The 27,741-nt window shown below is 35.6% G+C and overlaps 1 protein-coding gene across 1 annotated transcript in view; it reads left to right on the forward strand.

The window, feature by feature from the left end:
* Positions 1–26,530, forward strand: part of LOC104868855 (N-deacetylase and N-sulfotransferase 4) — a 286,413-nt gene extending 259,883 nt beyond the window's left edge. The window contains exons 8-14 of the mRNA XM_010633850.2: positions 6,020–6,116; positions 9,968–10,091; positions 11,974–12,148; positions 17,767–17,937; positions 19,156–19,265; positions 23,030–23,132; positions 25,021–26,530. Coding sequence (XP_010632152.1) covers positions 6,020–6,116; positions 9,968–10,091; positions 11,974–12,148; positions 17,767–17,937; positions 19,156–19,265; positions 23,030–23,132; positions 25,021–25,140 — 900 coding nt within the window. The 3' untranslated portion in view covers positions 25,141–26,530. The remainder of the gene's footprint in view (positions 1–6,019; positions 6,117–9,967; positions 10,092–11,973; positions 12,149–17,766; positions 17,938–19,155; positions 19,266–23,029; positions 23,133–25,020) is intronic.
* The last annotated feature ends 1,211 nt before the right edge of the window (positions 26,531–27,741 follow it).

Genomic DNA, 27,741 nt, shown 5'->3' on the forward strand with positions numbered 1-27,741 from the left:
CCTCCTCCTCCTCCTCCTCCTCCTCCAATTCTCTCAATAATCTCGACAAAGGGAAAGAAAGAGCCAACATTCTTATGTACACCAGGACTAATCATTTGAAAAGTATTAACTGACTTAATACTCTTGACCATGGGAGGTAGAGACTATCGATCATTCTTTTATAGATAAGGAAACTAAATTGCAGCAAATTTAGGAAAATTGCTTAAGGCACAGCCAGCCTTCTTTCTGAGCTCCAGCTCTTAATGACTGAGCTGTGCTGTCTCTCTAAATTAAACAGGGGGAAGCTTATGGTACATATTAGCTTAAGTTAGAAGAGCCAGCAAAAATTTGACTATGAATTGGGAGAAACTATGAATACTGCACAGAAAAATAAATTATTCACAGATTTTGTGGCAGATTTGAATATTTCCATGACAGCAAATACAGTGTAACTGGAGCAATTGCTGAATCCGAATAGTGCTATTCAAACTGGTTCACAAACAGTATTGAGCTGCATGCTGCTGCTCTTCCATGAGTCCAGGACCTTACACTAGACTCTATGTTGACTGTCTCACTAAGCATAGTGGTTGTTTCTGCTGCTTTTTTGTTTTCATCCTCTAGCAAGAAATTCTTACTGAAGCAAACAGTGTACTGATTCACATTCTAGGACAAGTTTCTTAACTTCTCAATAGACAAGTATCTTGAAGTATGTTGAGGTAGCAAACAGGGAATGTTATGGAGATGACATTCAAAAACATATGGAATTAAAAAAAAAGCATATGGAATAAATAAGATGGCAGTGTAATTTTCACACATATGACTATCCAAAAAAGCAGGCAGGCGATCTAGGAGAGGTAGATACTACTGTTCTACATCCAGCACTTCAGACTATCAGCTTCTTCAACATTCAGTTTCCACCTCTGAGTCCCAGGCACATGCCGAGACAGTGGGACCAAGGAAACCACAAAGAGTAGTTCTATCTTCAGAAGTGCTTCATGTCATCTTTGCTCACTGCCCATGGAACCGGTATTTATCCACACTAAGAAAGCTAGGTTCATTATGAAATACCGTCTGTAGCTGGCAATCTGTGTGCTAAGAGAACAGAGGATATTTCATTGTAACCCAGAACATGAGACTACATTAGCCTTTTCTGACACAGTGAGAGAGTAAAGCTAAAGCTGGACTATGGAGATGTAACACTGAATACTAAATAGAAATCTAGAAAATGTAGACACCAGATATGATCAAATAAAATATCAGTTACATAAAATAAAAAAGAAACTTTGAGTTTACTGGTTTGTAGTTAATTCCTCTAGTGGCATTTTTCTATAGATGAATTTCATTAAAAAATCTAAAACATATAACCTAATCTTTTTCACAGTAAATTGTAACATGATGTAGTTGTCTTCATACTTTGCTAGTCTTTTTATACTGTACTTTGTGATTGTTCCAATAAGAGCTAAGGACAGAAAATACATTTAGATCAAGTATATCTTTTAATTTCAGAGTGCAAATGTCACTGCCATAGTTAGTGTTATTTAGAAGCAGAGTCTGAGACACGGATTCAGTAGCAAATGGTAGATTAAGGAAGTGCTTTTAGGAAAAATCAGTGAGGGAAAATGAACATATAAAAAAAAAAGTGAAAGCTCTGAGCTTGGCTGAGGTCAGAACAAAATCTAGCCTTGACTTGCTCTTCAGGGAACAACCTAGTCACAGACAATTGATTCACCTTGAGGTAAGCGGGTCTCTCGTATCTGTGGTAGTCACGGGTTGAGTAGCCTTTCAGAGTGGGAAGGGGATGCAGAGTGTAACTTGGCTTTCAGGCAGTTCCTCTCAGCTGGCCAAGGACAGTTCTCATTCTGCCCTGCTGAAGACCATGAACAGCTGAGAGGCTGGAAGTGGGATGAGTTTAGAGAAAAGGCGTTAGTCACAAGTGAGGATTATGTCAGCAGAGAAAAGCGCATTGCCACAGTCTATTCCTTTTGCTAATTCATCTCCAATGATTTCTTATAATATTCATTCCATCCAGGCAAATTTTTCATTATTCTGTGAGCACAATTCTTGGAGAAGCTTTTTAACAGGAGAGACACTGTCGGAAACTGTAATATTGGTGCATTTGGTTCCAAAGCCAATGCCAGTGCTTACTTACTGTGTCCCAGATTCTGGATTTCCCTTACCCTTGGCTCATGCTTTTGCTGATCTGCAAGGCTTCCCTGTTGACTCAAGTACTGTTTGAGGATCAAATAGAGTAACAATAGTGGTAGTTTGTACCTTCAATGCTCTTCTTATACATTTCCCAGGAATTGTGTATCCAACAGAAAAGAAAGGCCTGCACCTCAATATAGAGAGCTTAATTTGTGAAACAAGGAGCTCCCTGTGGTAGATTCTGCTCTGGTTCCTGTTCAGCAAACATCAGATCAGATCCTTTTTCATTGATAGTTAAGCTGAGTATAGAGCTGCCAGGTAATCAATCTTGTTGATTATGTAGGTGCTAAACATAATTCTCCCTGTTCTTACTGTATAGCAGCTATTCTATTTCCTCACGATGACCCAGATCAGTTACAGCTACAAGGATGGTGACTCATTTCCATATCTGCTGTTCTACTTGTGCAAAGAGTCCAAAGTGCCCAGGCATCAGCTACATCATTCAGATAAGCGGTTCCCTTACTATGCACCTGTTAGAAGAGCACCTCCTCAGAAATTAGGAGCCCTAGACACATGTCGTGGGATGAAAAGTACAAATTCTCTAAGTGGGTCTTTGAGAATGATGGTGAGCAGGTCTACTCTTACATCTACTCCTTCATGCCTAGACTTAACTATACTATCCTTTGGAGAAACAGTATCAAATGATAGCTTTTAATTTAAAAAGTGCATTAAATACACTAGATATACAAGTTGGAGCCTCAATTCTATTTTGAGACTTTTCTCTATCACCGGAGCTTCTAGATAGTAGATTGTATTGATGTGACCAGTAACTTGCATGGGCAAACTCCCACTTCTACACTTCCTTTACCAGAAAGTGCTTCCCTTTATCTGAAGCAATATTATGTGAGATAACTTGCCAATGATTCAGATATGCTGTGAGCCCATCACTCCGTGATGACCACTACTGTGTGGGCGGAGAGAGAGAACTAATGCTTTCAATATGCGCCATGCCTTACCTGGATGAATCACTGTGCTTTTCAGGATGGAAGTGTCTACTATTATCAGTTTTACACTACATGACAGGATAATACTATTTCTGGGACTTAGAAAATATCTCTGTTTTTTTCAGGGCAGACATCTAGCCACAGCTCTCATTAGAGCAGAATTGAGGAAATGAGGCTCGTGCATCGTTACTATTTTGTGACCATGACTGCTTCACTAATGAGCTTTTTATATCAGCATGGGGTTGGTGAGAAAAGACTCTAACCCCTAGTGGTTTCTGGAACTAGTTGAATCTCACTGTCCATGTGGTTGTTTAGCACTTCTCCACTTGCTTGCTGCTGGTGTACCTTCATGTGCAATAAAGAACACAATTTTTGTAACTATTATAACTCTATCCACATGCCTTTTCCCTATAAAGTAGTAGCACTAATCTTAGCTTGCATTTCCAAATTGCCTGACCAACCTATCCTATGGTTTTCAGTGCCACTGATTAGTTTGTCACATCCTTACACTTGACTGCTAGACTACCAAACAAACAGTCACAGTGGTATATGCCTATTTGTAGTCCTAGCACTTGGGAGACTAAGGTAGAAAGATCATGTGTTTGGGGCTACATAGCAAGTTCAAGGCCAAGCTAGACTACAAAATAAGACTTTGTTGAAAGAGAGAGAGAGAAAGAGAGAGAGAGGTAGGGAGGAAGGAAGGAAGGAAGGAAGGAAGGAAGGAAGGAAGGAAGGAAGGAAGGAAGGGAAAGGAAGAGAAGGGCAAAAAGACTAGGTATGATGCCCAAAATTCTACTAGTTAGAAGGTTTCCATGAACCACCATTTTAGAACTACTACCCACCTCCAAGTTAGACTATAATGCAGTACGGTTCATAAAATTTTACTAACAAATGGGTCAACCCATTCACAAACCAAGCTTGGGTGTTCCTTATTTATGAGCAGTGTATAGGAAACCTATCACAAAACTGTAGAAATAGCTGATGAAGAGGCATGGGAAGAAAGGTATCAGGTGACATAGGGACCTAGACCACTTATAAGCAAAGATCAGTCCAAGACCAATCCCAGAATACAAAGTGTACCTCTGCTGTCTTACAGTGAATTGTTGCCAGACACATCTGGCTTTAAGAGTTGGTGGGTGTGCCTGTACCAGTTATGACCACATGATCACAAACACTCTCTTCCAGAGCCCAGCCACATACCTGAAGTTGTTGCTTGTATCAGCTGCTTCTGGTGACATTATGCTGCATAACCTTAGGGGTATACGTGGGATTTCTCTTCAGTGGCTTGCAGAAACTCCACTGGCAAAGATGCCACAGTATAACAGGTCTCCCAGGATGTATGACCCAGGTGTGAGGGTGGTTTCTACCTGAGCTTTACCTGATCCCTGGCGGCTTGCCAGAAACTCCATTTGGCAAAGATGCTACAGTATAACAATTCTGCCAGGTTGTATGACCCAATTTAAGGGTAGTTTCTGCCTGAGCTTCACCTAATCCCTGGCTTTGCTTTTCTGAGTCACTCAGTAAATCTCAGAGCACAAGTCTTTACTGCAGTAATATGCTGCTTCCAGCATCCAAAAAGGCCTGAACAAGCACGGTGCTTTCTTCTTAGTAGTAAAACTTGGTGCTTTCACTGAGACTTTGGTACGGACAAGAGGTCTCAGAGTGCTACAGATGTCTGCACTCCTAGAACTTCAGGGTAGCAGCAGACTCCTGAAATTTCAAATGATTGTCCTCCATCCTCTGAATTGTGTGTGCCTTATCAAGACAGCCACAGGACATGTCTTGTGTTACTTATCAGGTCCAACTACCATCGTGCCATCAGTATAAGAGGGCAACATTTGATTCTGCAAAATGTCAAGATTATCCAGTTCCACTAAGTCTGTAAAAATGTCACTCCAACAAATAGGCATTATAGTATTAAAACATTATTTTTTTAAAGTTAAATGTTATATGGAGAAGATAATTGTTCTCAAACATGTTTTTTAAAAATAGTATCTTAAGCATAGTGGAGTGTGCTTATATTCCTAGCTACTCAGGAGGCTGAGTGAGGCAAGGGGATGTTGAGTTCCAGAGTTTGATACTAGGTTGCACAACATAGTAGGACATCTCAAATGATAATAATATGATAGCAATAATATTTTGAGAGAAATATTTTAATAATGGTTACTTCTAGTGCCTTTTATCTCTTCTTTGTAAAACAAAATTTGAATACAGTAATGGAGGAGGTTAAAAAATAAGTAATGTAAATAGAAGGTTTATTTTTTGGCTTCTTTAATTGAACAGTAGAACTTGAAGTATGAAAAACATTTCTTGATAGATTTTCTATTTTTATAAATTTGCATTTTGTACTGTAGAGAAATATTGAGAAGCCTGATTTTTTAGCACCTATATTTGGCAAAATGGTCAAAAGAGTCAAAACTACAAACAACTTATTCATCAAGAATTATTTTTAAGACATATTCATCAGAGAAACTCTCACTGAATAGAGAATAATGAAATATTTGGCCTCTGATCTTTAGATGTTTCGATGCAGAAAACATTAGAATTGAAATCAAACTATGAAACTGTGGTCAGACTAGGCTAAGTTAAGACCTCTGATCTACAGATATAACACCTAAACCCACAAAGAGAGCAGTAACTCAGGGCTTAGTTGATCACCCCATAGGAGAGGTGACAGTAGGATTGATCCCACATGGAACTGCACCCTGGAGGTCAGGAAAGGTGCCTAACACTTCATTAAGGAAAGGATTTAGAAATCAGAGAACCAGAAAAGGGTCTAACTTCTGGCTCCAGGGGATCAGCCAAGAGCTTGATTTTGTCTTGAAAATTTGTTAAAGAATAAAGAAAACCATTCAACACATAGTAAGATCTGTTATTCTTCCTTCTTGCAGAATCCATGTGATGATAAAAGACATAAAGACATCTGGTCCAGGGAGAAAACCTGTGACCACTTACCAAAATTCCTTGTAATTGGGCCACAAAAAACAGGTAAGGATAGTGAACTGTGCTTTTTTTTTTCCTATTATGTAGCACATTTTGTATGGAATTATTGGATTAGGTTTTTTGTCATGAAATTAGGCATCCATGCAAGTTCATTATTAAACTTCTCTTCCCCATTAAGCATCTTTATGTCACAAACCCCAAGAGGACCTTAGTTTTGCCATCGATTGGACTTAACAATTGATTATGCTTTAATGATAGGTTTTAAACCTTTTCAACCCATACCTTCTCTTAGTCAATTTCCCTTTACTGTAATACAATACAGGGCACCTATAACTTAGAAGAAGTTTATTTTGCTGATGGTTTAAGTCTAGGGTCAAGCTCTGGTTCCAAGGGAAAAACAGGATGGCAAAGGGTCATGACAGAAGAACACATGCTCAACCCTTGGCAGCCATGAAGCAGAGAGTGAAGATAAGAGCCAGGATCAAGAATTCTCCCTTCTAAGTCACAGCCCAGTAATCCACCTCCAACCAGGCCCCACTTCCAACAGCACATTCAGCTATTGAACTCCTCAATGGGTGAATCCACTGACAGATACAGCACCCAGTAATCCAATCACAATCCAAACACAAGAGACTTGGGGAGAACATTTTAAATCTAGACAATATGCTAAATTTTTTTAAATGTTATGTTTGTCACAATTGTTCCAGCTGAATTTCAATTTTTGGTTTTGGCAGTTTTTTCTAATGAACTAGAAAAGTGCTTTGGACAGATATAAATGCACATCAGCTCATTTTTGTTCAGTGCCACTACCATGATTACTTTTACATATTTTTGTGAGTGTGTGTGTGTGTCTGTGTTAAAACAATAATCACTGAGTATGACTATGGATTAGACTTATTTTTTTGATACATCTAAAGATCAACAGATATTTTTTCCTCCATATTGTCTCATGCACTGAAAGGACATCTGTGTAAGAATAAAGGAAAGGTACTTCATCAGAGATGACAATTTCTATTAGAATATTTTATACTTTCTTCAGTACATGACAGTTTTATACACTTTGCTCATGTCTTGATTAATTAAAATTTTTACTGAGTTTCTGTACTTTGAATTCACTACTTTGACTAAAAGTCTTTTCATCAGAGAGTACAGAGCAGTAAATAAGCTTGGCCCCAAAGAAGATATCAGTAGTACAACAAGTAGATCATTTTAAAGGTTGGGGCAAAATTTCCAGGCTATTAGATATTGGTGTTGAGATCTCTTCTTCTACAAGAAATATAAATTGTACTACAATAGAAAATTAACACATGTGCAGGGAGGGAACAAAAGCAACACATATTTTCAGTTATATCTCTTTTTATTGTTGTTGTTTAAAATAAGCATTAATTTTCTACCTACTCCCTTACAGGAGTGCTAACTTTAGAATGAATGCTAGAAAAATAGAACATTCCCATGTTGTAAAATTATGTGAAAATTTTAAAGACATATCTTCTATCATTTGTCATTGAACATTATTGCTTCTTAGTTCTGCTAGGAAATTGCAGGTTAGTAACTATGAATCTGTTTTCCCTCCTTGTTGTTTGTACTTATGAGATAATATATTATATCTTGAGATTTTAATATTTGACCTATCAGTATGGCAATGATAAAGCTCTTAGCTGATTTCGGCTTTCCCAAGACAAATAAGAAAACAAGCTAAAAACAAGAAGTTGGATGCTAATATTTTATGTGTCACAAAAATATTCTAATATGAAATAATTGTAATAATTTTTAAATTCAGTCATAGACATCTGAAGTTATATTTTATTTCTCGTATTTCTTTAGTTGGAAAAGCTTTCAGCTTTACTGCCACCAACTGTAAATTCCCTGGAGGGTGTCACGGATAAATGCTAACAATCTGGTGTTAAATGTAGCTGCCGCTCAACAACTTAAACATTGTGCATGCATTCTTTTTAGTAAACATGATATGCAAAAGGGCTCCTCAACCTGCTGTTCTCTTGATCGCTGTGAAGTGGGAAGGGTAGAACATTGCTGAATCTTAGAAGGATTCTTGTTGGCGCAAATGAATCACTGAATGAGAGCAAAGAGGAGACAAATGTGCAGACCTGATGGCTGCTCTGCACCTAGAGCACTCAGTTTAACCATGGTCTTCCTGTGTTCTTTCCAACAGCTCTGCGTCCTTCATCACTCAGAGTCAAAGTTCACTATTACTCGTGCAAAAGAGAGTTTTCTACAGGGTTAAATTTGCCACAATAATTCTCAAAGCATCATTCATTAGTCTTAAAACTTCCAGAAAGTCAGTGTTTCCATTATCAGTATTATCTTCTCATGATTTGGCTGGCTTTCTTTGGTACAGAAAACTAAAGAGAAGCTGATTGTATTTAAAAGATGTAAAGGCGCAAGATCCCAATGGTGAATGTAACTGTACTGTATACCTAAAATGTACCAATAAACTCAATGAGGGAAAAAAAAAGGTTTCTCTTAGAATAGAACAAAGTCTGAAGACTTTTTCTCATATTAAAGTAATTGGATAAAATCATGAAAACACAGTTTATAATAAATATATATGCACTTTGAGGTAATACGTCTTGATATTTGTGGCTGATGGTATGACTATGAAGCCACATGTCAGTTGTCCCTGGTTGGAAGTGTTTTTTCTCTCCTCCCTGTTGAAGGACTCCTGCTGCCCTCCAGCTCCCAGCAGCATGGATGTGTAAGGGTCAGAACATAAAAGCTTTGCCTATCTGTATCCCAGGAGAGAATTAGGTATAATTCCACTAGCATCAGTGTGATTAAACATTTCTTCATACTTCTGAGTGAAGTTGTATAATACCTATTAATGGATATTCAGAAGTAATTCTAAAATATTCTTTTGTCTGTGCCATGGATCCCTCTGTATCCAATACTTCAAGAATATTGAACTATCAATTTTCTCAACTTTTTTGTAGTCCCAAACCCCTCCTTGACCCTCTGCATTCTTGTCGTAATTTAAATACTTTTATGGAACTCTCAGCTCAAACAAAAAAGCATTAATTAAAAAAAAAAAACTCTCTGGATTCCATGTTCCCTTCCAGCTACTACCCTGTCTCTAATTCATTTCCTCTCTCTGAAAAATGCTTGTTCCCCCCCATTTCTACTTTTTGAGCTCTTACTATTTCAAGAGCAAATCAGATTGATTCTTTAACTCCACTTATCCTTGGTAACTTTTACACCTGTATTTTCCAGCATAGTTGAAATGATTTTTGGCTGGACTAATTCGGTTCTTAAGAAGTTCTTAAGTAGTTCTTTTCCATGTTTTCAAAACTTAAGTTTGTATGATGTGATTCTATAATTTTTATTTTCCTAAAAGTTTTTTTTGAGTTAGTAAATAACACTCATTATGGCATTTAGTAGTTTTTGCCACACTGTTAAAATAGGAGCCACTCATTCTAGTTGTTTTCATATGTCTACATCCATTATTACTTTTTTTTTCCTTCAGCTACTCACACCATGTTCAAATAATCTTTTATTACCACTTTACTTGACCCAATTCTAGAAGGAGACTTTCAGTTTATTGAAGGTAACACATGTAGGTCCTCCAACCTTCAAGCTTTAGCCGGTCACTTGACTCCAGAAGAGAAACTGAATCATATCATTATGGAAGTTCTGCCCTAACTAGATCTGCTATACCTTGGCAACATACTAATATTAAATCTGATACTTAGGTAAATAGAGCCACAGAGACAAGTACAAGAATAATTGGATTTTTACCACATGAAATGTACCTAGTGGATGCTAAAAAAAAATGGTTTGACATTGAAAACACTGTCTTCTCAATATTGCTTTTTGAGCAAAAATATAATATTTTATCTCATCCTTTATTATCATATAACCTTTACCTTCTTTTTGTGTAATAGGAACAACTGCACTTTACTTATTTCTTCTCATGCACCCTTCCATCATCAGCAATCTTCCCAGCCCCAAAACATTTGAAGAAGTTCAATTCTTTAATGGCAACAACTATCACAAAGGAATTGACTGGTAAGAAAAAATAACAAAAAATAAACTCTATTATTAACACGTGCTCTCCCACTACTCAGCAATTATAGATGTATGGCATCTGCATAATTACAGTATAATTTTGTTATGCTCTACTCTACCACAGTGAATTAGAAGTTAATTTATAATGATGATGTGTTTAATCAGCGTTGCTTATAATTTGATTTGGATAGTGCAATAATGATAACATTTTTCTGGGAAGTTAATATGATTGAATAAAGAACATTATGGGATATTTTTCATCAGAATTATTCATAAGAATATTTAAAATTCTTAAACACATTGTTATTTTACAATGCCTAATTTTTTTATTAAACACATAATTTGTCTTCACAGTGATGTTTGAGGAAACAAATAAATCAGTGCACTGCTTATTTCATACTGTGAGACATGTATCTTCATTAACCACATAAACAGTGTGTATTGTGTTGCCATGTAGGCTGACGTTTGTCATGCAAATAACAGCAGACCATTTCCAAAACTATATCAATTCTAGTCACACACCCACATGGAAGAAATGTTAATTAGCACTTGGTAAATTATGAAAACTTTAAAGTCACAATATTTTCTATGAGCTAAAATTGAATAAATTTTATATTAGACATGATCATGACCCTGGTGATTTTTTAAATCTATTTCCCAGTTTGCCATAAAAATATGGTCCTGATTTTAATTGTAGTTCCCTGATATATAAAACAAATCTCACATGAGGAAAAGTTCCCCAGTATGCACATTTGTGGTAACTTTGTGTGTCTCTATCACGTATATCTGTTCTCCATGAAAGACCTATTCTTTTTATAAACAGCTAGCACCAGAGTCAGGTAAGGGCAATCCCAGTAAGCAGATCTATCTCTCAGTCATGAGTAGATGCGTCCACTCTACATCTAGAGTATTACTACCCTACAGTACTCTCCGAAGTCTGAAGGAGTTTTGGAACTGCACACAAGCTATAAAAGACAGAGCAGTAATTTTCTCTTATCTGTGAGCTCAAATGGAACACGGATTGCTAAGCAGGAATATAGATGAGATTCTTCAGCACTCCACATTTGGGAAACATAATAACAAATGTCAAAGAGGAAAATAAGAGTCTTATATGAATTCTTCATTGCTCTCATTATTTATTACTAGAACATTTGAGGGTTAGAGAAGTGACGAGCTGTAAGGAGGGTTACACCCATAATTAAAGCCTTGTACTGAATTAACCTCAGAACATACCGATTCCATAATCTACATGCAGAACAATGTTCCGACGGCATATGGAGGAGTAAACCTACCGAGGCACCACAGGATCAGCTGGCAGGAAATATCTGCTTAATCACTCTAGCTAGACTATAATGTGCACACATGGCTACACATACCACAAATTATGCAGAAGTCAAAAAGGAGAACAACTATTCCTTAATCTGTTTAGTATTTTATAGCTATTTTGACTTACACATCTTCCTGTCTTGTGAACTTTAATCTTACCTTAAGAATTTCTTCATTCAAATTTGCAAACATATTTCTATTTTAAAATATCAGTTAAGCAAGATGATATAATTTTTGTTTGCCAAGAGTAAACAATATTTCTGGATTTGGCTTTCAGTAGCACAGAATATTGGTTCAAATCTATAGTATTATCTGTTTGTTCCTTATCAGCCTAGTTATTTCATCTCACTCCTTTCTGTGCTCAAAATGACTCATTAGAACAATAATATTTGGGTTTTTATCACATTTAAAATACATAGAATATCCACTATTTGAACTGCTTTAAAGCAAAGTAATTACAAACCGGTATAAATGAATGTAAATATATTTAAACTACTTCTTATCAGAAAATGGTGATAAAAAATATCTCAGGTTAATTATTTCTCTCTGCCTTCAGGTATATGAACTTTTTCCCTACTCCATCCAACATTACAAATGATTTCCTATTTGAGAAGAGTGCTAATTACTTCCATTCAGAAGATGCCCCCAAGCGAGCTGCATCTCTCGTCCCCAAAGCCAAGATCATCACCATCCTCATCGACCCTTCAGACAGAGCTTATTCATGGTATCAGGTATGAGAATGGGAAAATACTGCTAAAAGAATTCAGTGGTAGCTTGAAAGTAGGTGATGGTAAATCATCAAAATAAAGCCCAGACATATTGAAGGATCAAGTGGAAAATATCTAAACTAAAGCAAAACAATGCATAAGAAAAGTTGAATACTTAACTCATACCAAATTGGACAAGGATTTTCAATCATAACACAGAAAAAAGACATGCATCAAAGAATTAATATATTTCATTACCAATTATAAGCATGTAAAATATTGGCCTATAAAAATTAAACAAAAGTAAAAGTTAGCATCTAAGGAAGGTATCGTTAATATGCAAATGGTAAATGGCTTAACATTATGGATTCAAGGTAAATCCATTCTCTTATAAATGACTCAAATGTATCCTCCTTTAGAGCGAAGTAGTGCTCTGTTGTGTATAAGTAGCACATTTTCTCTGTCCATTCATCAGCTGATTGATGTAGGCTGCTTCCAAGATTTAGCTATTATGAATTGTGCTGCTGTACACATGGGTGTGCCTGGACTGTAATATGATGTCTTTATTACTTTGGGAAAGGTGCCTGCCTAGTGGAAGAATAGCTGGCTCAAATGGAATTTCTATTTTTAGGGTTTTTTTTTTAGAAATCCCCATACTGATCTCCATAATGGTTGTACTAGTTTATATTCCCCCAAAAAATGTAGAAGGGTTCTTTCCCCACAGCTTCTCTAGCATTTGTTATTATTTGATTTCCTGATGATAGTCATTCTTTCCGGAGTAAGCTGGAATCTCAGAGGTGAGCTCATTTACATTCAGTTTTTGAGCAATAGAAAAGCCTTTAAAAATGGTAACTAGTGTGATGACCTGATTTTCTTTTAAGCACTACAGATTTTCCTCATTTGATGATCTACCTGTTTAACAACTTTGTGGACTTAGAACTGAGGCACACTGTTTGGACTTATAAGCTATCACTCAGACTTTTGATCCGTCTTTTTTTTTTGTGCAGTTCAGTATATCTTGTTGATATAGCCTCAATGTCTTTTTTGGTACAGTACACTTTGTTTATACAGTACTGTAATTTTTGCTTGATTTATAGTACAATTCTGTGATTTTATGCAATGTTAAACATTATGGTACAACATGTAAGAATTATACAAATAAAAGTAAAGTAATCAAGTTAGAAATTCCTTTGACCATTTCTTTGTTCTAAATATTGTAATGTACGTGTATTTACAATTCCTCACTTAGTGACTCATTCATTTAATTACCTAGTGGCAGAAATCCAGTCATTAAAGGAGGAATGCGTGTATATTATTTGCTATTTGAAGAAAGGATAGCAGTAGGACAATTGACCACTCATTTGTCAAAGTAAAAGTAAAGTCAAAGCAAAGGCCAGTGTAGTAGCCCTGCTGAGAAATGGAGATCCCCTAGTCAGAGACTAAGTAGGAACTGAAGGAAATAAAAGGGGGAGTGTTTAGGGATAGAAATAAATAGAAGTTGGTGAGGAAATATCAAGAGTAATCAAGTTTCCTTCCAACCTAGGCAATTGGGTAATGGTCAGTTCCCACGCAACAAGAAGCACTGGAAAAGGACACAAGAGGTCTCAGGTGTGGTGAGAAATGGAAGGCTTCAGAAATAACAGCCATGTCTCATAGATCTCTACCTTAACAGGAAGGAACAGCAGAGTTAGCTGGCAGTTTGGTATGACATCTGAGCTGGAAACAGAAATTTGTGAAATTTGGAAACACGAAGCCATAGTCACACACCTATTGAAATCACTTAAGGAGAAAGTTTAGAGATGAAAAGTGCAGAAGAGAACAAGGCAGCAAGAGAGACCAACAAATACAGCCAGAGTAGAAAAAAATCCAGGCTCGTGGTGACACTGTCTCCAAGAGGAGGATAAATGCAGTCCAGGATGGTGCAAGAGATCCCAAGACATCAGACAATCAAGCAAAACAAAACCTGAGTTATTCTCATTAGATTGAAAGACAAAGAAGGCCTCACCACAGAGCCAGGTGGATCTGGCTGAGAATCAAGTACAGAGAGAAAGGAATAGTAGCAGTCTTTGCAAAAGACTCCAAAAGTGTGATTTTTGGAGGAGGAAAAAAGAAAGACATAGGCTTATTATATAGGAGTTAAAGTGAGTTCAAGGTAAATTTGAGTAGTAGTGATAATTTGAATTAAAATGAAGTAATTCCAAAGAAAAAGAAAAATTAAAGGCTCAGGAAAGAAAGTGACCAATCAACCCTGTGAAGTTCCAGAAAAGGATGGCTACAGTAAATAGTTGAAGAAACAGAAATATATCATAAAACAAAATTAGATGCATAGAATTGAGAACAACACAACTTAGTAAAACATAATTATCAGAATATTTTTAAACTAGTGATATTTGTATTCATTAAACCATTAAATGACAAATTCTAAAGGCAAGTTTTATGCTATTAGAATTTTAACATTATTATATATCTAAGAAAACCATCATGTGATTAAAAAAACTGTTAATGGCAGCAAAATCAAAGATTCATGAATTATTGTGTTTATTGTCCACATTCACAATTAAAGGAAAAGCTGAATTCCATATAGAGGTTACTAAAAATAAAGAAGTCATCTTTTGGTGATCCAAATTCATACATTTTACTAGATCCTACTAGTGATCATCTGCCTAAGAAGCCCTGGGTTAAAATTTGAGGAATAGGAGACAGGATGGATGTAAATGCTGGTAAACCTAGAGACCTGACATAGAGAAATCAAGGTGACTATGATGGTCTGTCCTCAGAGACATATGAAATGATTTAACCTGATTAAAAAAAAAAGAGACCAATTGTTTAGGGGGTAGCATTTTGAAAATAGAAAAGGGGAAGTGGGTTGAAATCATTGTAATGAGTGGAATGAATCCGACCATAGAAACATAAAATTGCTTATAGCAGTAATAGCCTAATTAAAATAGGTGATCATGGATTATGGTGATAATAGTGCATGTATACAAAAATCCCAAATACATAAGTGCATTTTGTATGTGTGTGCACTTAATGCAATTGCAAAATAAATAAAAGACTAAAACAGAATTTTAGGAATATAAAAAATTTTTAATTTGCCTTCTTTCTATTTCTTTACTTTTCAAAATGTCTTCAATAAATATGCATTACTGGTGGATAAAAATATGACACTGCAAATTGGGATTAAAGTAGTTGGCTATCCCAATGCAATACTTGGATGGAAACAAGATTCATTGATCAGCATGCATGAATCAGTATTTTCCACAAGATACAAAAAATATGTTTTTCTCTCTTTACAAAAACTCATGTTGCAAAGCAAGGTAATTTTTTGTGGTGGGGGTGAGACAGGGTCTCACTATGTAGTTGAGACCTGGAACTCACTATGTAGCCCCCAGGCTGGTCTCAAATTTGCAGTGATCCCCCTGCCTCAGCCTCCTGAGTGCTGGGATTACAGGCTTGCGCCACCACATCAGGCTAGGGTAAATTTATTTTTTAAAGATGCCAGAATCATTAAGGTGTTACACCTTAATTAAAAGGTTTGAATTCAAATATTTGGAGCAAATGTTGAAGATTTTTCTAGCAGAAAGCATTATCACTATTTAGAGTAGATTAAAATAAATCTGATTTTCATGTATATTAAATAATTTAAATAAAATAAAATCTATATGAGGCAAGTACTTCTCTGTGCTTAATTTTTCAATTGAATTATTTGAAAATACAGGTTTAAAGGGAATTATTTTTCTGATAGTACTTTTTATTGCCATACTGCTGAGAAGAGGGCCCCAAAGTGCTCCACATTTCAAAATAATGTAGCCTATTACTTAGCTAGTCCTGTCCATTCAGTAAATACCATAAATCCAAAACTCAGCAGGTGTAATTCAGAAACTCCTACGAATGTCACCTGCCACTGTAATTTCTACCCCACATTTTTATAATGGACCTCGCAGAGGAACTAAAGTGCTATTTTTCCCACAAAATATGTCCCTTTGTGACTTCCTGGTCATATTTTTATGCTAATCTTCTTAGGTTCAGCAAAATAAAGAAAAGTTGGTGCTAAACTGATATAAGTCACTGTAGAACCGATTAACTACAGGTCCATATTTTCACTGCTTTTAATCATTATTTATAGTGTATGCACATAGTGTGTTTATCATTCTTATTTAAGTTATGTAATTCAATACATTTTATTAAGTGAATTAAATATGTGTATATATTTAGCATAAGTCAGTATATTTTGCAATCTATATATTCAGCAAAGTCAATAAATGTACAATAATGAGAAGACTTTTATTATTCCCACCAACCTACCACTACCAGTTACTCTTTAACCATTCACCATTGCTTGAATCACTGTTTTTGTTTTTTGTTTTTTTTTGTCTTTATGTTGTTTCTAGTTATCACACCCAGCCTATTATTATACAATAGGATCAGGTGCCAGTATATTTTCCATCCTTACTCTTCACTAAATTTCCTTCATATTTTAGATATCACATGATACCAATCCATTTAACCTCACATACTTCATGCGTCCTCACTCAGACTTATCTAATATACTAAGGTTTGCTGAGTTTCAGCATTTGTTTGCTCTTTCCTAATTATCAAAATCTCTCTCATGACATTTTAGCTCAATAACTTTGGCCACTGTAAAAGGTCCTTTCATGTGTCAGTCAGAACTAATCTTTCATTAGCATGGTTGCCATAAATAGAAAAGTTATACCGCTATTCAAATATATGACTTTGTTACATTCTATTACTCTGGCCTCTTTCACACTGGATTTGATTTCTTTGAAGACAATGAGTGTGTCATTCTTATTCCTTTTAATCTCTACAATCTATTTCTGCTCTTTGCTCTAGAAAGATGCCTAATAAATGCTTGTTAAATTTCATTGATGTTAAATTCATCTCTCATTGAGTTGGGCTCTCTTCTGCTTGACCAATGATGGCTTGGTATGAAAGACTTGAAATAACTGGTACTGAAATTAGCAAAGAAGCTATATTTGGAAATTAGCAGCATTAGTTGAAAAACAAAAGGATCATGGGCAACAGCAACATGAACATGACAGCTAAACAAGCATTAGGAAAGACATCTGCTTTCTCATACCTAAGCATCTGCTATATGGAGAAATTTAGGAAGTGTCGGGACCTTGTAGGAGTTGTAATGAAACAAGTAATTCATAAACACACTCCTGCCTATCTAAATCTTTTTTCATCCAGCTTGATTTGTCTGCTCCTTGACATTATTTCACTGGTAGACAGACACATGAAGAATGATCTTTCATTCTGTCTCTGCTTTAAACCTAAACATTTTAGCTATAAATATCATCACAATCTTTATTTGTTTTTTGGTATTGGGGGTCGAACTCGGAACCTTGTGCTTGTGAGGTAGGCGGTAGCACCACGAGCTAAATCCCCAGCCCAATCACAGTCTTATCTTCATATCCCTGGATATATACAGAAGGCTTTAAAATATTTACCTAAAAAAGTTAGAGCATTGCATCAATGCTCGTTTGAAACACACGTGGTTTTTATTAAATGATTTATTGTCTTTTAAGAGCAATTAATTTTTAACATTATTTTGTGAAGTAGACACATACCTCCACAAATATTTCAAATGACAACTTTACAGTTGATATTCTTGTTTGCAGCACCAGAGATCACATGAAGATCCAGCTGCCTTGAGGTTTAATTTCTATGAAGTTATTACAACAGGACATTGGGCCCCATCTGACTTAAAAACTTTGCAGAGGAGATGCCTTGTACCGGGATGGTATGCAACCCATATTGAAAGATGGCTAAACTATTTTTCTACTTCTCAGGTAATGCCCTGAAATTATCGTTTACTGTTTGTTACATCATGATCGATCGTGTCTTGCTGACAAACAGAAAATGTGAATCAGCATTTTCACAGATAGCAATTTATCATCAGAGACAATGATAATGAAAGAAGAAATATGGATTTTTACACTTTTAATTCCACTAATTATTTTCATACTGGAGGTTGAACCTAGACCCTTCACACTCCACTACATCCCCAATCCGTTTTATTTTGATACAGAGTCTCACTAAGTCACTAACTTGCCTAGGCTTGGCTCAAATTTAGGATCCTCCTACTTCAGTATCTGAGCATTGGGATTACAGGGGAGCACCACCATGCCTGCCTTAATTTCATTTTTATTAAAGTAGTGTTAAATGGCTTTGAAGCACATTCTTGGGATCTTCTTTATACTAGTAGCTGGCCTTAAAGTGAGACTTTCTCTGAAAAGAACTGTCACATGAATTTTGGCTGCAGTTATCAATGACTAGGAGAACAGTTCCTTGGGCAAAGTACGCAGCACCACGCAAGGTGCAAGGTGCAGACACCCGCTTGCTGTCTGTGTTGTGGAACCGCTCTAAGGATGGAAAGAGCTCATGTACTAGTCTGCTATGGTGAGAAGTGCTGTAACAGGGGATAGAACCAGAAAAAAAGATTTCAGGAAAGATAAGTGTTCATTATCATTCAAGAGACATTAAAGCCTCAGCAAGTGGACTTCAGCATTGACTTCTTTATTAAACATCCCTCAGGCAAATCTGATATTCTAAGGTAATGAACCAAGGTCATAAGGTCAGGAACCAACATTTTCCCCTATCTCTTGTTATGGTTTGGGAGAACAGATGGATCATCATCTGAATGGCCATTATTTCTAAGTCCCTGTCTCAAAGGTTAGCTCAGGGGATTTGGTAGGCTGGATAGTTATCTAATCACACTACAGATGGAAAAATCAAGAGAGAGTCCATCTTTATTTCTAATTTAGAGAAAAAGAAGTTCGGGGCTTTAACTTAATAATGCACACAGACACAAACAGTTGCCTATGGTGAACCTTAATTATCTTTGATATGGAAGGATGCAAGAATCGTAAACAACTGTGTTCTAAGTAGTGTGCATTTTCTTCCTGTTCAAACTGAATTAATTTAATGCCATACCAGGTCAAGGGAGGCAGCTCAGTTCATTCAATTTCGTTTTGGTTTTCATAAGGTGACTATTTTTGACTTTGCAGTTGCTAATTATTGATGGACAGCAGCTGAGATCTGACCCAGCTACTGTGATGGATGAAGTCCAGAAGTTTCTGGGAGTTACACCTCATTATAATTACTCTGAAGCACTAACGTGAGTCTATTCTCATGCTTCGCTTCTTTTCCATTATTTGCCATCATAAATTATCACTGGTAGGTGTGCGTATAACATCATTAATACTAGCTGTGAATTTATATATCATTTTGCTACTCAAAAGCGAAGAAATATCATTATTCATGTAGTGTCTCCCCTTTGAATATGAGAAACGCTTTATCTTTTAAAATATCACAGATATATTATCTTAGGGTAAGGTCTCCTATTTGTCAGCTTTTTTCCATTATCAATTTGGTTAACTAAATTTTCTGCACACTTGTTTGTACAGAAAGTATCCTAGAAATTGAAGTTACAAAGGTGAAAAAGACACAGTCTCTTTCTTTTAGTAATTTATAAGTTAGAAATTAAGTACCCATGACCATCATTCCCTCTGAAAGTGATCAGCATTTGGGGAATAATGAGGAAAGAAGTACATTCAATGCTTACTCTATATTTATAAATTATCTATAATCAAATGGAATAACATATACTTTCCAATATTCTACTGTTGTATTGTTCACATATGCCAAATCTACCAGAGTACGATGACAACCATTGTGCTATGTTCATGCATTATGTAGTGCAGAAATTAGGGTACAGCAAGGAAGGCTTCCTTTGCTCATGTAAGGCCACAGCTGGGAAGACCTGATTTTCTGAGTATGATTCAAATGACTATTGACTGAAATCATCTGGAAGTTTCTTTACTTAGATATTTGGCTCCTTAATCAAAGGAGTTTCCTCTCCATGTTTCCTCTGCCATATGATACCAGGCTTTCTCATAGTGTAATGGCTATGTTCCAAAACGGAGTGCTATGCCAAGGGAGCCTGTAGTCCCAGAGAATCATAGTCTTTGACCTAGACCTACAAGTTACATGGCATTGTTTACACTGCCTTCCATTGGTTACAGCAGTCACTTAAGCCAGTCCAAATCCAAGGGCAGGAAATGAGAATCATCCTACACAAGAGGATGAGGGTTAGGAGATATTGCTGCAGTCGTCTTGGGAAAATAAAACTATATATCCAGACAATTGAAGATGAGGGAAAGCTGGGCATGGTGGTGCACACCTGTAATCCCAGCACTCGGTAGGCTGAGGCAGGAGGATCACTGTGAGTTTGAGACCAGACTGGGCTACATAGTGAGTTACAGGTCAGCCTCAACTATGTAGTGAGACCCTGTCTCAAAAAACAAAAAACAAAACAAAACAAAATAGATGAGGGAAAAGTGTAAAGAAGGAAGGAAAATAACAAAAAATAAAACCTGCAAGCACCTAAAACAAACTTCAAAAAGGCATACATTTTATTCATAAAAGACTCTCTCAAAAGGCCTGATATATGCCCATTAAATTTCAGACAAAATTCTAACAAGCCTATTATATAATTTCCCAGTTCACAGCAGATCAGGCTCAGCAATTAGACATTTAGAGGGGGTAATGAAGGGAAAGGAAAAGCAGTAATAAGATTGGGTTGTTTCCTATCCACTAAAACAACCCTAATGAAGTTTTTACCTAAACATGAAAATAACAACACAAGGCATACAAGCAGACAATGCTTCCTCTAATGAGTTTTGCTATAATAGCTTTGATATGGACACGCCTACCCCAACTCTCAGCTGTAGTTTAGAAAATCATTCTGTCCTGTTGACTACAAATAGTTGCTTATGGCTCAATAAACCTATAAAATCATTCTGTTGAAGGAGAGCTCACAAACAAGTACAAATACATTGATTTTAACACATCTCATGTATCACAAAAATTAATAACCATAGTGATGTTCTGTGTAATAAAAGTTAAATACCAACTAACTTACGCCCTAAAGTTGTCTGTTATTTGATAGCAGCTTTGTGTCTTAATTTCACAATTTCATGCATACTAAAATAAAACCATAAAACAATGAGTTGATATAACTTAGAGAAGACAAATATCCTTTGTTAAACTTAGGGTATATAGAAGTTGTCAATGTAATAGAAGAAGGCAGAACAATATATAATGTGTATTCAAGGTTATGACAACCCTATCTTTAAATTTTCACTATTCTAGATTTCACTATTCTAGATGGCTCTCCTTCCTCTTGATTGTCCAAAGTTCTGCATTGTAAAAGCTACCATGGGGGGTTAGGGGAGACTGCAGTCCACTCTGAAACCTCCGTACTACTGAGAATAAAAGATTTGCTTTCAGGGTGTGGATAAATATCTTGGCTTTGTTGCTGTGTTCCACCTTAATGCAGTTAAACATTCTCATTCTGAGGCAGAAAATGCTGTTTAGAGGCACCGTTATTCTGACTTCCCCATCTCATTTGGTACAGCATGCTGAATTGTTTTTCCTCCTGGGAAATTAACAAAAACTAAAGAAAGGACTGTGACAGGCAAGGAGCAGATTGAAAAGTTCAGGTTGGAAATGACTCTGTCTTCCTTTTATCCATTTAACTAGTGATGTATTTAATTTTAATTGATAACATGTTCTAGGACAACTTGAACTGCCAGGATCAGGTCTCTAATAATAAGTTGGGCAGGGAACTGTGAAGAAAATTTCCCCCTCACCCTAAATGAGTCCACATATGTGCAGAGGCAAATTGCAGGTGCACTGGTATTACAGGAATGGGCCCAGGGCAACAAAATATTGTGCAACTAATTAACTTTACATCCTAGTCAATTATGCTTCATCCTTCTAAAACATCTGCTGAACAACAAAAAATGCAAACCTTTTCAATGTTTTATGCATAAAGCAAGTCTCACAGCAATACATTTAAAATTTCCCTTCTTATTTGGTTAATTCTTTCATTTTTCCTCTCTTGTTAGTCCCAAACAAAAATGTATATATTTAACTTTAAAGAAAATAATTAGGCCACACATCCTTTCTTATTGTAACTACATGCAGCCAAGGGAGCAAAAGAACATTATAATTTTCTTTAAAAATATGGAGACCTGAATCATCCAATAGGATTATCTAGCTTCAACAGAAGAAATTAAGTGCTCTCTACTCCACTCACCATTTGTGTTGCCTGTGCCTTGTGTTGTCTGCAATCAGTATAATAAATTCTTCCTTTACACTTTTGACTTCCTTTTCAAAAAGTGTAAACTTTCTTTTTTTCTTTTGTTTTGTTGTTGTTTGTTTTTTGATTGGTTGTTGGTTTTGTTTTGTTTTTTGAGACAGAGTCTTGCTATGTAGATCAGGCTGACATTGAACTTCCTATGTTACCCAGAATGTCCTCAAGCTGGGTGATCTTCCTGCCTCAGTTTCTTTACTGCTAGATTACAGCCATGCCTGGCAACAGTTGGAATTGTAAAAATGAATATAAAACTTTTTTTCAAATTGGAAGTTTTAATTATACTTATTTCAGAGGAATGCATCTATATTTGACCCCTTTAAAGTATGCTATTGAATAATTTCAAGGAAATCTATCAGGAAATCATACCCATGAGAAAACAAAATGTTCTATAAGTCCTTTATATATGGACTGTAATCTTGGTGTCCATTTCTTATTTTTTTATGGTTTCCTAAATAAAATATTAAACTTAATAATTTCAACCTAAAAATTGGGTTGAAGACTCACAAGTCTTATTTTCATTAGAGTGGAACTACTTAAAAATATACAAAACATATGGTGTCTTTAATCTCAATTAGCCACTCTAAAATAAGCTTACTATCTCCAGAAATGAATTAAATCAAAGAACTACACATACAAAATGTATTTTCTTTATTCAATTAAACCTATCACTAAAAATTCTATATCCAATTTATAATTATTTTACGTTTCATCTCTTGTAGTTTTGATCCCCAAAAGGGCTTTTGGTGTCAGCTTTTGGAAGGAGGAAAGACAAAATGCCTTGGAAGAAGTAAAGGCAGAAAATATCCACCCATGGATCCTGAGGTATTATTTTGCTAATCTAAATCATTCTGGCAAATACCTGTGCACACATCTCTTTTAAATTTGTAGGGCTGGAGATTTAGCTCAGTGGTGCGAGTGCCTGCCTTGCAAGCACAAGGTCCCAAGTTCAATTCCCAGTACCAAAAATAAATAAATAAATAAATTTGTAACAGAAATTTGCTTCATTTTCAATAATCAATAGCTTATGCATATAAAAGATGATAGAAATAGGTAAAGGATCGTTACATATTCATAGAAATTTTTTCCTCTTGGAATATAAATCAAATATAAATATTTACCAAAAGTAATTACTTTTCAAATGTGCAAATCATATCTTAAGTTGTTTAGCAAAAATAAAAATGATTTGGGATAAAATACACAAGCACAATTATTATGCCTTCAACACATATGTCCAGTGCTTACATCATACATAACACAGACCTAAGTAATGGAGAAGATATAAGGAACAAATAGCTATGAAACCAGATTTATTATATGACAGATAAATGTGCTGTGGTCCATGATTTATAATAGGATACACAAAACAATGACAAATTCAACTATAAAAAGGCAAAAGAAAAAGGCTTAGTAAAAGTGAGGACGTGTTAGTCGGGTTGGGAATCCAGCCAGCAATCCGCTCTGCCAGATGTCATGAGTACCTCTCCTAAGACAAGGTGAGCAAAGGGAGGATGCAAGTGGTTCCCATGTTACTATGGATGCAGAAATACCAGAAGGTCCTTAAAGTACAACTCTGAACTCGATAATCTAAAAAGGGTTTCAGAATCACTTTAATCTGCAAAAAAATCAATGTGTTGTTCTCACTACTACTGTAAGTATCTTATCTCAAATTTGAAGTGTTTACAATCTGGCTTAAGGGAAGAAACATAACAAGTTGGCTGGCAAATGGTCCAAGATGAAATGCAGTTGTCTTAAACCATTTTCAAAGTGTACACAAAATTTGCTAAAGGAATTTTCTGGAGAAAGACACGTTTGTGTTAAAATATCAGGGAGGGCTCAGGAAAGAGGGCGGAGCTTTGATCAGATGGAGAAAACATTTGTGGGCCATTGTCATTTGTACTTACAGGGGGAACAGGCTCATCTCCACTACTGGACTAAAAAGACAGAACTATATTCATTGGGATATGATATGAAAGAGTGACATGAAAAAAAGAACAAACAATCATACGTTTTCTGTCTTCCAGAAATCTTTATAAATAAATGTTAGGCATGAAGATAAAGTTATTGATATGTTTTATCATTTTGAAACCGTTTACCTAATAACTGTCCATTTCTGCAACTTGACCAGGAGTACAGAAATTACCAAAAATGACTAAGTTTCACAGTCCTTATAATATTTCATTAATAGAAAGCTCTTAATGATTATAAAGTACATTTTTGTCCTCCATGAATGTAGAAAATGTTTGTGTAATGTGGCAAGTTATATTTTTGTAACCCGCAATTTTTGCTTATGATTATTGAAGTTCATTTTAAATTTTTACTCCAAGGACCTATTTTTCAAGGAACGATATGCATTTTCACCTTGTTCATATCTGTAGATTTGTGTCCTCATCGGATCCCTGCCTCATTTCTCTCTAGTGTTACAGTTCCGTCGCCAGTTTTCTCTCTGGGTAGTCAACACGAATCCTGCAATAAACCTTTGCTACAGTGGTAGATAAGCCACTTAGGACACACCTGAATCTATTTCTATTTAGCAGCTATACTTGTGCCAAAATTTTCAAAAGTTAAAAAATAAACAATAGTTAAAGATAAATAAGGAATATTTTGTAGACATCTGTATTGTAATCGAATTCCTTAAGAGATGTAGACTATATGATCCTGTCTGATGAACTAATAAATTCTTTCAAATTTTCTTTATCTTTTTGTTTTGTAGTCCAGAAGTTTCCTCTCTAACTACTACCGAGACCACAATGTGGAACTGTCCAAACTGCTACACAGACTGGGGCAGCCTCTGCCATCGTGGCTGAGACAGGAGCTACAGAAAGTGAGATAGCACTGGGACCAGGCCATGCTTCTCAAGATTCTTACTTTATCCTTGAGTAGAAAAAACAAGCCCCACAACTTTATCCCTTTACTGCACTTGTGATTGTCAACAGAGGACTGTCTGAAATGTCCTTCAGTCTTTTTCGTAAAGAGAAAGCTGTTACATATGCACGCATAGGCAATTATTAGCATCAATCCCTATGTAAGCTTTTCAGAAAAAAAAAAAAGATATGCGGTCTTGTGGCATAATCAAGTTTCTAATGTAGGGATTATCTTACAGCTCAATTCCTCTGTTAACCAGAAGGTTTCAGAAAATCAATGTATGACTAATAATGCTAATGATATGCAAATGACCAATTAAAATTTTGAGGAAAAGATAAAGACTGAAGCATATGTAAATGAGGTTAGTAGTAACTTAATATCTGAATTAAGGGCTAACATTTTCCCCTGGATAATTTTAAAATAATTTTGCTTTTTTATGAAAAGAAATTATATAATCCCATACTCTTAGTTTTGAGTGATTATTATTTATTTTATTTAGCCCCCATATATTTTCCTCTGTAGTTACTGCCCATTATAGATTTTTTGAATTGCTAAAAAAAGTTGTGAAGTTGTAGCCTATATGGTTTTTCTCTTTTACAAGGGGAAAGATTGATTCATTACAATTACTCTTTCATCTGACAGAGTATGGAATCCTCAGTGAATCTGGAATTAATTCCAATAAATCTGCTAGAGAGTTTGGGGAAAAGGAGAGATCAAATCTACATAATATCACTGTTATGTGCAAGGTGATCTTTAAATTGATACAGTACCTATATTATTAATCTAGATATTCCATCTTGACCATGATGTAGTATTTTGTATGCTTTTTCACTATCCAAGCTAGGAGTGAAAAAGTTTATCAATATGGTATGAAATGAAGACACCAAGATATGTTGCAGGTATATCAAGTCATTGCACCTTTAATGTAGTATATGTCAATCTTTTCAAGGCATGAATTTTTTCTTATGTATTAGTACACCTAGTATTGTAGATTATGTTTCTAATGTCTAAAGAAATACAATCTAAAATTTGCCTCTTTAAACATCACTAAGTCTATAACTTGAACCAATTCCTCACTTATGTCACCCAAATATTAATTTCTAGAGAAGTGACATTCTTTTGTCTTACATAATAGGTTCCTCTTCTACTTGGAGGTTGTTATCATGCTAGTTGGATCTTTATGCCATTTGTCAACGATGATATAGTAAGGCTTTGTTAATCTTTTCAGCTATACATGAAGGTAAAATTTCAGTGGAACAGTACATCAAAATGGCTTTGATAATGTTAGCTATCAATCTATCTGTTCTCCAGACTAACTTTTCTATAGGCTATAAATAAAATGATTTTGTTATAATTTGAGAAACTATGCTTGTAATATTTCAGTATCAAGCTTAGACTTCTGTTTTTATTTATGTTTTGTTGTTGTTTTAGGCAGGCAAATCAAACTGGGTATTCTAAAAGAAAATCAAGGATTTTTCATTTTTTATTTGAAAACCTATCATTGAATTTATACATCATTATGACTTTTGTTTATTTTCCTAAAATTGTTTTCTTAGCAAATATATGACCTTTTCAGGAAATGTAATATTTTTCTTGGGAATCAGTTAATTGTCATGATTATTTTGTTAACTTGGGGCTCAAATAGTCAGTGGTGTTACTTAGGTTAGAATGTGATCCTGGTACTCCAGGAACCACACTTAAACTAATAGGAGTCCTGTGTTTAGAGCTCTAACCTTTGGTTGATTTGTTTACTGGTTTCCTTTAGTTTATTTTCTATTTGCTTCTTAAAATGAAGATTGACATTTTTGACCAACCGAGAAAAAATAAATATATATAGAATGTAGAGGAGATACTTTGCATATCTGGTAAAACTAATATAACTGATTATCATAGTCTTAATAATTAATGTAACTCATTTTCATTTTTTGCATTTTCTCATTTTTCTCTCTATCACTGATTGAGTTACAAATATCTGAGAGTAAACTTTCCCCAAAATTACTCCTCTTTTCTCCCCTAGTTATTTCAATCAACATGTGTATTTTCCTTATTATAGTGTGATAATGAAGACAAAAAAAATTAAACTATATAAGTTCATCACACAAAAAACAACTTGGACAGACCCTGGATGAAAAGACTCTGCACCATAATAAATCAGGAAAAATATCGGGTTTTTAAATATTTTGTACCAGTTGCAAAGGAGTGCACCTGTAGTTCCAGTGACTTGGGAGACTGAGGAGGATATCTTGAGACCACGAGTTGAGGGCAGGCCATCCCAGGCAACAAAGAAAAACCTTGTGTGGGAAAAAAAAGAAAGGATAAGAAAGGAGAGGAGAGGAGAGGAGAAAAGAGAAAAGGATAAGGCAGCATTGGTGGCACACATCTGTAATCTTAGCTATTCCAGAAACTGAGGCTGGAACATTTCAAGTCTAAGGACAGCCTGAGCAGTTTAACAAGACCTTGTCACAAACCAAAAAAAAAAAAAAAAAAAGTAAATAAATAAAAAGCATGGGGACATGAGTTCCATCCCCAGGATTACAAAATAAAACAGAGAAAGGAGTAAGATGAGAGG

The sequence above is a fragment of the Fukomys damarensis genome, unplaced genomic scaffold (genome assembly GCF_012274545.1).
Source record: "Fukomys damarensis isolate Sample0158 unplaced genomic scaffold, DMR_v1.0_HiC HiC_scaffold_38, whole genome shotgun sequence".
In the NCBI taxonomy this organism is placed as follows: Eukaryota; Metazoa; Chordata; class Mammalia; order Rodentia; family Bathyergidae; genus Fukomys; species Fukomys damarensis.